Source organism: Zootoca vivipara, chromosome 2 (genome assembly GCF_963506605.1).
Source record: "Zootoca vivipara chromosome 2, rZooViv1.1, whole genome shotgun sequence".
Taxonomy (NCBI): Eukaryota; Metazoa; Chordata; class Lepidosauria; order Squamata; family Lacertidae; genus Zootoca; species Zootoca vivipara.
The window spans coordinates 20,226,814-20,238,067 of record NC_083277.1 but is presented as its reverse complement, the minus strand read 5'-3'; the positions used below and the strand labels follow the sequence as shown (position 1 = coordinate 20,238,067).

Genomic DNA, 11,254 nt, shown 5'->3' with positions numbered 1-11,254 from the left:
CGAAAGAGTTGACTAATAGCAGTTGGCAGACACCTTCTATGAATCTGGGTCATTTTAGAAAACAAACAAACAACTATTTAAAGCTATTTGTGCAATCATAAGTATCCTGAGGCAATTCACATAGGGGAAAGGAAGTGGGAAGAAGGAACCTCCCAATTTTGAGTGGAATAGGAGGGAACTCTCGGAGGAAGTGCTGAACATCATACCGCTTTTGATTAGAAAGTCATTGGCCATTTTTTCGGCGGGAGGGGAAGCGCTCCGTGTGACTTCATCCATTTAACAAGAATGGGGGGGGGCAGCTGTGGGGCTTCAGGTCCAGGACTAAATATATTTCTTTTCTGAGGTTAAAGAAACAAGAGAGAAGGGCAGGAGGCAACTGAAAGCCACAGGCAACTTTCCACCATACCCTTGATAAAACAGGTAGAACTCTGCGTCCCTGGGTACTTCAGCGGCTGGTTACTTCAAGAAGTGCTTTGTTTCCACAGCAACAGCAAAAGAGCCCAAGGGCAACAAGAAGTCGCCCAGAGGGGAACTCATCCATTCATTGAGCTGGTGTGGACATATTGGGGCAGATAATCTTTCTACCCCCACCCACCCACCCCGTTCTGGGACAGCCTGTGGACCGAACAGATGCCGTCAGGGCGAGACTTAAGGAGAAGAAATCTAGGGAGAATAAGAAAGATGGGCTTATCATAATGAATCTGAAGTGGAATCACAGAGTTAGAAGGAACCTCAAAATGGTAACCGTTACGATTCAGGCAACACCCGTTGCCCTCTAAAGAGAGCGGCCCTGTAAGACAATTACAAAATACAGAAAGCTGCCTTGTATTGAGCGAGACCGTCGGGCCCATCTGGCACAGTAATGTCGACACGGACTGGCAGCGGCTTGCCAGGATTTCAGACGCGTGTTCCCGCCCTACCTGGAGAATGCTGGGGATTGTGAACCCGGGACCTTCTGCATGCAAAGCAGAGGTTCTACGGTTACCGCCCTTCCCCCATTAACCCCATGAGTCTTAAGTTACCTAACGGCACCACCGCAACGTAACTGCGTGTCTATGAGATGCTGGCATTGAAATCGCCCTGATATGCCTGATCCCAGGCAGGCCTAACTGGTACAATCAGGCGGAGATGAAAAAAGAAAAGGGTTACACGAAGGCCCCCAAATCTACAGCTAGGGTCTCAGAGAGAGGAGACGGCCAGAGACATGTATGGGAGGTCCCCATTGTGGCAGAGTCCAGAGCTGGCAGGAATCAGGGCCCCTAGCATGTAGCATAGGCCGTGGCTTTGTCCCGGATGTACTGCAGGAGTTCGGTGACTTGTCCCTCCAGCTTCTGCAGCACGGTTGCTTTCTCCTTCATTTGTTTCTCGTTGGCCTCGAAGCGCCCTTCCAGCTCTGAAAAGAAGAGGCAGGGTTTTTTTTCTGAAGACGGAGCAATGCCCTGGTGACAACAGTTTTTCAATGGAGAGGGAGCGGAAGGGGCTGTGCCACAAGAGAGAGTACCCATGAAGCTGAGCTATGTACTGGGTTCAGTCTCAGCCCTGACAGGTCACCATCTCTCAGTCTCAGTCGCAAAACATCTGGGGGGGGGGTAGTAATTACGTGTGAAAACTCCAAACCGCTGTACCAATTCCAACTTACTGTTACAGGCAACAACCAATGCGCGACCATGCATGCGCGCTGAACCCAGAAGTGACTTTTAAAATGGCAAAAAGGGCCCTAAACCAGCCCAGAAGGGGCGAAAAAGCGCCTAGCAATCCCATGAGCCCTTGCACTGACCGCTGAGGCCTAAGGAGAGTTGGGGCTTGAGCAAGGAGGTTCGGAGGGGGCGACAGTGGTGGAGTTTGGTGTCTGCTGGCTTTCCAAAGGGGTTTCCAGAGGGTTAGAGGGTGCCTGCAAGCTTTTCCAATGGTGTTTCAAATACACACAATTTCACTTGGAGGTGCAGTGCCTCGGAAAGTAACTCCTGTCTAAATGGGGTTGCCTGTATTGTCTTGCTTTGATGCCAAACCTGCGCCCAATGCACTCAGTTGCAACTTCCTGAAAACCTCCGGACACCCTGCTATACAGGCCCCACCTCCCCAAAAACACACATGCCACCTGCTGAAGCATCACACCATCCCTTTCCCAGCTCAGAATGCCTATGGCTCAACTGGAGCTCTGCTTCTCCTCTCCCTTATTTTGCATACCTTCCAGCTTTCTCTTGCTGCCTGTAGCCTTGTCCAAGAGATTCTGGGCTTCCTCCCTGAGGTTTTTCAGCCTGAGCATTGCATCTTGAGGCTGCTTGTCCACTTCTTCCTGCAACTTCTGGTACCTCTTCATCACTTTCTCCACCTCCTGGGGACACAGAGATTGAAGCTCACCACTACAGCAAAGGCTTGGAGGGATGCTAATGAGAGGTGCTAACTCTCTAGCCAATTATTTGGCTGGATGCTTCTAGTTCACATGAGATTCACTTCAACTTGGTTTAGTAGGCTATGCCAGCCCAGGATCCACTTTCAGTTTAAGCATGCACTTGCGGATCCATTCCTTAATATATTTTTTACTACCATGTACAGTAGTAGAGCTGCAGTTGAAGACTCACCTTAGATCAGGCCATGACACAACCCACCTGTTGAAGGCCAATGTTTGGTTTAACATTGTTTGCTTTGGTTATCTCCTGCTTGGACTACTGTGATGCGTTCTACGTGGGGCTGCCTTTGAAGGTGACTGTGGCTGCCAAACTGGTGACTGGGAGCAGCTGCCAGGACCATATAACACCAGTCATAAAAGATCTCTACTGTATTGAAATCTGTATTGGCTCCCAGTACATTTCTGAGCACAGTTCAAAATGTTGGTGCCTTAAATGGCTTCGGCCCTATATACCCCCATCGTTCAGCCTGGACACTGAGGTCCAGCTCCGAGGCCCTTCTGGTGGTTCCCTGATTGTGTGAAGTGAGGTTACAGGGAACCTGGCAGAGGGCCTTCTCAGCATTTGTGTCCACCCTGTGGAACACCCTCTTGTCAGACATTAAGGAAGTAAACAACTACCTGACTTTTAGAACATATCTGAAGGCAGCCCTGTATAGGCAAGTTTTTAATATTTGATGTTGTACTGTGGTTTTATAAATTGTTGGAAGCTGCCCAGAGTGGCTGCGGCAACCCAGTCAGAGGGGTAGCATAATAAATAACATTATTATTATTATTATTATTATTATTATTATTATATTGAATTTGGGTTTCTAATTTGGTTGGGGGGGGTTGCTTAAAAAAATAGTGGTTACGAGGGAAGAGTTGCCATGGAAGAAGGCGGAAGGAATTAATGCTGATGGCAGGCAGGAAAAATGCCCATCTGAGCCACGGAGAGTGTTGGCATCTATGTCAATGGCCAGAGATGTGTGGGCAAGTTGACACAGTAGCCACTGGCAGTGGTGGTGATCAGAGGGAAGAGGGACGCTCACGTTTTCCAGCCTCCCCGCAGCAGTGGTGGCACGCTCCGCTTTGTCCTTGGCCTCCTGGGCGAGTTTCCGATTGTTCTGGGACTTGTTCTGCAATGCGCTCACATTCTGTGCCAGACCTCTGAGGCGGCTTTCCAGTTTCGACTCTGCGTCGACCAGTTTCTCGAGCTTGCGCCCGGCCTGAGAGAAAGAAAAACCACAAGGCGCAGTCAAAACGCTGACTGCTGAGAAAAGAGAGGAAAGCCTACCTAGGCAGAACTTTTCATCAGTGGCAGCTGGTGGGGCTGTGGAAAAGCGCGGCTGCATTGCTCTCCTGTTTACTCAGCACTAGGGTTTCCAGACTCAATAGTGGACAGGACCTCTGTGCCTTTAATTGCCCTGCTCTCTTTTTGAGTCTGGAAACCTTAAAGAGAAACCAGCAGACCCTTTGTTTAATTTCCAAGCAAAGGGTTTGCTGGTTTCTCTTTAAGGTTTCCAGACTCAAAATGAGAGCAGGGCAATTAAAGGCACAGAAGTCCTCTCCACTATTGAGTCTGGCAACCCTACTCAGCACCCATGTGTTGCAGCCAGTTATAGGGGGAGGGGCAATAACAGGGGGGTGGGGCTTGGCACAGTGTGGATGCAGAGTTTGGAGCCTCGGATTGGCTCTGCTGCTGGGCCTGCCTCATTACCAGTTCCCTGCTGCCTTGGGGAGACCTGAGAGCAAGGCAGCCCCACACCTGGTCCCCAGCCCATCACTGGGTAGCATCATGAAGGAAGGGACAATCAGTTGATGTATTTTAGATGTTGATTAATTGAATGGACACATATGTGCATTTCGTTGTTTTTGTTCTTATTTGTTGTTGTTGTTTTTCTTTGTTGTTTTTTTTCTTTCATCTTTTTTCTTTTTGTAAATTTGTAGGTTTTGTGTAATGATTTGTAATAACCAATAAAGTTCTTTTTATATATATATAAAAAAGGAAGGGACAATCTCAGGGCACATTTGCACCATCAGCTTTTTAATATAGCAAGGAAGTTGTTGCAAACCAGCTGCTCTGGCTCCCGGTGGAGTACAGGGTCAGATTTAAGGTGCTGGTTTTGACCTTTAAAGCCCTTTACGGCCTAGGACCCTCGTACTTACGGGACCGTCTCTCCCGGTATGCCCCGCGGAGGACCTTAAGGTCCATAAACAGTAACACCTTAGAGGTCCCAGGCCCGAAGGAAATAAGATTAGCCTCAACTAGAACCAGGGCCTTCTCAACATTGGCTCCGACCTGGTGGAATGCTCTGTCTCCTGAGACCAGGGCCCTGCGGGACTTGATTTCTTTCCGCATGGCCTGTAAGACCCTGTAAGGCCTGTAAGAGTTGTTCCGCCTGGCTTTTGGCCTGGAGCCAACCTGATCCCCTCCCCCATTTTCCCTTTCCCTTTCCCCTCTGTACAGTGGTGCCTCGCTTAACGAATGTCCTGCTTAACGAAATTTCCGCTTAACAAAAAGGATTTTTCGAGCGGAGGTTGCCTCGCTAGACGAATTCGTTTTATGAAAAATTTGTCTAGCAAATCGCGGTTTCCCATAGGAATGCATTGAAATTCAATTAATGCGTTCCTATGGGCAAAAAAAAAAAATTCAAAAAAAAATTCAATGCATTCCTATGGGATTCGCTAGACGAATTTTTCGTTATAAGAAAAGACCCGTGGAACGAATTAAATTTGTCTAGCGAGGCACCGCTGTATGAGGCGCATTTTAATTTAAATTTTTTATTTAATCTTGTTCTTAAGTTGTATTTTAATCAGTTGTTTTATATCTAGTTTTATACCCTGTGTCTGGTCTTTGACTGGCCTGGCATGTCTCTGTCATGGTGGCCACAGTGTGGGCATTGCACTGGTTGAAATAAACCGTGGTTTAACGTGGATGAGCAGTGCGCAGCTGCTGCTCTGGAGCTGCCCGTTGAAAGAGTAGAGGAAATGTTTAAAGGAGCTTTTCTGACCACCAGGTTGGCCACCAAGGGGTTCAGTTCATCTCACCTGTCTGACGCGGCCAGTCACAGCCTGGATGGCTTCCTTGGTTTTGTTCATAGCTTGCTCTGCTGCCTCCAGTTTGACCTTCGTTCCATTGAGTGCCGCACGTGTTTCTGCGATGGTTTCTTGCACACCCTCCGCTCGCCCTCTGGGCATAAAGCATAGCACGAGAGTTGGGAGCACTGAAAAGACTAGCAATCTTACTGCAACACAAGTTTTTGTGGCTTAAGAACAAAAGCAGTTTATATGCTTCTTCGTCAAACGTTGACTTACCAAGCTAAGTGTTGTCCAATCACAAAAAATAGCAGATTGGAATTCCTCACACCCACCCACACCCACCCACCCACCCCTATTTTAAAGACCCCCTCACGGAATAAATTAGCAAAAAGTAAGCTTCATCCTCCTAACATGGCACACCCTAACAAGCCATGCTACTATTAATATTAATACTATTTATTTATTAAAGTCATAAGTCACTCATTACCCAAAGTTTTCCAAGCAATTTGCAACATATTTTAAAAACATAAAAATAAATACACAATACCACGGACAAATTCATACCCAAACACCTATTGTTTCGGGTTTTGCTCACAAGTCATGCCAAAACACATTCACATGCACTGTAAAGGAGCTGGCCACAGTTCTTGGGGCTTGTTTTAGCTTTTCCAGGATACAGTTTATAACACTGCTAAAAACTGGCCCCACTGCCCAGCCATTTTTTACCAATAATGACCAGAAGCTGGTGCATATTGCTATGATATCAAGACTTGAACAAATTAGGACATTGTGAAATATGCAATTTGCAACTCGATTAACATAAAAAGCTCAATTAGCAAAAATAAAATCTATGCCCCCCCCCCACCGACATAGAGACTCACTTAGCTAGTTCCGCTTTTGCCAGGAGTTCCCTGGCATGGTTCAGGCTGTGCACCGTGTCGTTCAGGATAATGTCCACCCCGTCCAGCTGACTGATTCTATCTCGGATGTCCTTAATCAGGTTGCTGATCTGATCAGGGCTGCTGGGTAGGGAGATGTTCAGGACCTGCTGAGCCACAAGCTCAATGCTCTCAGGATCAGCACCTTCCTCTATGGAGACAAGAACAGGCCTGGAACTATCCATCCTTGTTTCCCATCCACCCATGTAGGCCTTGGCACAGGGCCGTCTTTACCCGGGGATGCAAGGGGTGCGGTGCACTCGGGCACCGGAATCTGGGGGTGCCAAATGTATACCTACTATATACCAGTCCCTCTCGATCGGCGGCAGTGAAAAGCAGTGGAGTGGAGGTCCCCGCCCCGCCCGCCCCTGACGCTCTGTTACTCGTAGCATCAAATACTCCGAACGAGTCAGGAAACAGAAGCATTTTTTTTTTTTTGCTGCGTCGTTGTTACAGGTGAGCAATCCCCCCCCAAAAAAGCTTAACAACTTTGAGTTCCCCCCCCCCAAAAAAAACCAGATCAACAACTTTGGCTTCCTTCCTTGGGGGTGACTAAACTAAATTTGGGGGCTCTGGGCGGATCTTTGCATCCCGGCGGCGCATATGCTAAAGATGGCCCTGCCTTGGCATACACACATGGCCCTAAATCTAGATGTCACAGCATGACTTGGTACAAATATGTTTGCCTATATAACCTGCACGTTTCTCCCCCCCGCCCGCCCCCTTTGCAAGCTGTTTTAAAAATGTTTTAAATATTGTGTTTTAATCATTGTAAGCTGCCCTGGGACCTTAGGGCAAAAGGCAGGTGATTAACAACATCACCGTATCCATCCCTTTGCATGTCACATTGGATTGATGTTCAGAGCAAGCCTGATGTTCTGCTACCTGCTAAGAAGTCCTTTATCCTCTGGATAAATTCCCGCAGCTTGGCCGTCGACTTCTCCACACGGTTCCGGGCCCCTTGTGCACGGTCCAGAGTGTCCTGAGCATGGCTCCTGGCATTCTGCGCCAGGTCCTGAATTTCTTGCACCTAAGAGTGAACACCGCAGCTTAGTACCTTAAAGCCGGCATGAAATGGAAAGGTGGGAGGGTGGTGATGGGCATTCAGCAAGACAGCTCTTGCCCATTGCAGGGATTGTAGGTATGGGAATGAAGACTCCCTGGCTGTTACATATTCAACACTGCAGATGTTTTAGTTGTTTTTTGGTGCTAAGCTGAAAGGATAGGAAAGGGCTTGGGGATCCTGCCAAACCAACCACCGGTCGCAAAGGTTGTATCATGCGTGACCAAGCCTGAAGTCTTCAAACGTCTTACCTTTGAGGAGTGATTTCCTCCCACATCAGTTTGTTGTGGAACATGTGCATTGCAGAGTATACTGGGACATGTTTTAGGTAAAGGACCCCTGGACGGTCAAGTCCAGTCAAAGGCGACTGGGGTTGTGGCACTCATCTCACTTTCAGGCCAAGGGAGCCAGTGTTTGTCCGCAGACAGCTTCCCAGGAGTCACGTGGCCAGCATGACTAAACCGCTTCTGGCGCAATGGGACACTGTGATGGAAACCAGAGCGCACAGAAACACCATTTTCCTTCCCTCCGCAGTGGTACCTATTTATCTACTTGCACTGGGGTGCTTTCGAAATGCTATGTTGGCAGAAGCTGGGAAACAGCAACAGGAGCTCGCTCCGTCGCAGAGATTTGAACTGCCAACCTTCCGATCGGCAAGCCCAAGAGGCTCAGTGGTTTAGACCACAGCGCATCCATGTTTTAGAGGACATGCTCAATTCCCATATTGCCTAGAAAACACACTTCTCTGCGGTTTCACACTATGCATTAGCAGCAATATGGCTTTCAAGGAAGTTGGCCAGACACTACAAATTCCCACTTGAATTGCCCTGATAGGTTTCCAAAGGTTTACCCAGAACAGAGTTTAAAAACCCCTGTCTGCCCCCATCAACCTGGTGACAGGCAGGCTCTGGGAGTGAAAACAGTTACTTTCCCAATATTTCATTCCCATTATTTATCCACTTTATAAGCTTGTTCTTAGCTAATCTCTCTGCAAATCCACACCCCCCCCCACCACCACAGCATCTTTGGCTTAGCTCAGTGATTCTCAAATGTGGGGTGGACCACTTCTTGTGCAAGGAATGGGGTGTCTGGAGGGCAGAACACAAACTTCCAGGGAGGGATACTACCCTGAGAAAGACGGGGCCCTCCTCTCACTCCATTCATCAGTCAGGGCATGAGTGTGTTTGCGATTTTACTGCTTCATCACTCCAATGTAATTCAGGAAGATGGGAGCTCAGAATGATTATTGCTCCTATGATTCTCAAAATGTGGCTTTTTGAGGGTCAATGATATTCTGCTCTATTCACCACCTTGTACCAGTCCACTATCTACAGAGGCTGAGTAAGCAGAGGATTATTATTATTATTATTTATAAGTTGTCCATTTTTGGACCACAACTATCCAATATAAGCTAGTATGAAGTTAGTAAACAGTTTTGTGGGCTAGCAGTTTTTTTGCTGAGTTATTTTCAAGGCTGCTTTTGTCCTAACCCCCATTTGAAGTACCTAAGCATCCTGTGGGAAGCCCCAGATGAACTCAATGGCCCAAACTCCAAACAGCCAGGCAATGAGCTATGTCAACTGTGGGGAGTGGGGTGGAGTGGAAAAGGAGGAAGGGGAGAGGTTTGGAGAGGATGTGTGCCATGAAGTTAAAGAAAATCCCCTACCTGCATTATGCAGGCAGATTTCAGGGAGGGAAAGGGAGAAAAGCAAAACACCTTTGCCTTTTCCCACCCTCTGGAAAATTCACCATTCTGCTAGACAGCTCAGGTGTGCAGCTGGGAGTCAGCGCCAAACCCTTTAAAGTAGCTGAGCAAGAGAAGATCCCAGGAGGGTGGGAAAGAAAAAAAGGCCTCACTTTTTCTTTCACCCTCCTGAAACTTTCCATCCTAAAGAGAGGCACAAGCTGACTGGAGCCCAACCCCTGAATAAATCTGCAGTGAAGTCTTTGCTTCAACATGAATGGCATTTCTTCTTAACCTATTTACATACTCTTCTGCTGCCACTGTACTGTACCTTGCTAGCAATGGTGCCCAGGTGCCTTGCGCTGCTCTCCAGCTGGCGAGAGATGTTCTGAGCTGTAGAGAGGGCCTTCATGGACACAGGGAGTGCTCCGGTGCAGCCGGGGCCCCCGCAGTGCCGCTGACCTAGGCTGTCCCGGCAGGAAGCCCCTCCACATGGGGTCTGCTCACAGCCCTCTTCTCCAGAAGCACCACAGATCTAGAGCAACAGGAGTCCAAGATCAGTGCAGGGAAACAGGAGTCTGGTGAAAGCCCCCATCCCTTGCATGGAAAAATGGAACGGGAGAAAGGAGGGCCAGAACTGGGGGCAGGAGAAAGTGAGGTTCTCATTTTCCCCCATCTTAAGCTAAGCTCTACACATTTCCATGTTAGCCTGCAAATATTTTTCAAACAATCCCCCATAAAGATTCACCAGCAAATTTTGATGCAAATTTACCCTTATATACAGCGTTTTGTATTCTGTTCCCCCCAATGCAGAAAGCCCCAGAGCAACATATAAATTATTGTTATTGTTATTATTTACAGGTAGGTAGCCATGTTGGTCTGACGTAGTCGAAACAAAATAAAAAAATTCCTTCCAGCAGCACCTTAAAGACCAACCCTTGCTTTTTCATACAAGACCATTTACAGTCGTTCACAGTCGTCAACAGCTATCAGTCAGCCAATCACCCATTTCCACCACCCTTCTGAGTGATACCCCCCCCACCCTTTCCCTACATAAGCGCCTGGGGACTTCTGCTTCAGTGTATCTGAAGAAGTGTGCATGCACACAAAAGCTCATAACAAAATAAAAACTTAGTTGGTCTTTAAGGTGCTGCTGGAAGGAATTATTATTATTATTATTATTACTATTACTATTATTATTATTATTATTACCCCACCCATCTGGTTTCCCCAGCCACTCTTGGTGGCTCCCAACATAATAATAATAATAATAATAATAATAATAATAATAATAATAATAATAATAATAATGTGATAAAACATCAAACATTAAAAACATAACATTATGCAAGTGTTATGTTCCAGGGATCGTGCCTAAAGCCAAATGGCATAAAGTCAAAATAAATTGGGTTCAAGCGCAGGCGGGATGACCAAAATCATTTTTCCTGGAACCCTGCCCCCCTTTCCATTTTATGTAAAGCTAAAAGCGCACTAGTTAAATGTGTGTTAAGTTGGGGGCTTACTGTATGCACATCTTTACAAAGCGCCGCTCCCTAATATAATGTGTTTTTGTATCTTTTCCCTCACTAATAATATGCACATTTTATCCTAGCATATGCATCTTTGTACATATGACTTGGCTGGAGAATCGTACTGCAAAATTATGAGAAGGACGAATTCCAAACCATGGCTACCACCCCACCACCACCCCGGGTTGCATAGTATTTCAGAAAGCGCAAATTAGCCCTTTGATCCAGAATTTCCACCCCATCCCTATCACCCAGGCCACAGCTCTCTTCTCTAACAAACACCTCTCTGCTCCCCTCCGTTCTCTTTCCCCGTACCCTCGCCCTGAATAATAATAGCTCACCTTCTGGTTGACCCTGCTCAGACTGAGGCTGCCAGCCTTTTTCTGGAGGTCGCGCAAAGACTTCCGCTGAGCAGCTGCCGTCCTGCGGAAAGCATCTCCCCTGCGTCTCAGGAGCTCAACGGTGGCCTGATGCGTGAGCTTGGATTGACCCACCGGGCTCCGAGGGCCGTGGACGGAGCTGTTTGCTTGCTGCTGGGCCTGCTGTGACTCCTGGAAGAATCCCAGGATGCTGTGGAAAGACTCTGCCGGCACAAAACAGGTACATTTCAGG

The 11,254-nt window shown here is 47.5% G+C and overlaps 1 protein-coding gene across 3 annotated transcripts in view; it reads right to left on the bottom strand.

The window, feature by feature from the left end:
• Nucleotides 1-11,254, bottom strand: part of LOC118080882 (laminin subunit beta-2) — a 65,845-nt gene that overhangs the window by 381 nt on the left and 54,210 nt on the right. For all 3 annotated transcript variants that reach the window (XM_035106869.2, XM_035106867.2, XM_035106868.2), the window contains 8 exons: nt 10,984-11,225; nt 9,445-9,648; nt 7,252-7,396; nt 6,310-6,517; nt 5,438-5,579; nt 3,439-3,615; nt 2,188-2,335; nt 1-1,393 (listed from right to left, as the gene is read on the bottom strand). The exon at nt 1-1,393 is cut by the window's left edge and continues 381 nt beyond it. In XM_035106869.2, coding sequence (XP_034962760.1) covers nt 1,260-1,393; nt 2,188-2,335; nt 3,439-3,615; nt 5,438-5,579; nt 6,310-6,517; nt 7,252-7,396; nt 9,445-9,648; nt 10,984-11,225 — 1,400 coding nt within the window. In that variant the 3' untranslated portion in view covers nt 1-1,259. The remainder of the gene's footprint in view (nt 1,394-2,187; nt 2,336-3,438; nt 3,616-5,437; nt 5,580-6,309; nt 6,518-7,251; nt 7,397-9,444; nt 9,649-10,983; nt 11,226-11,254) is intronic.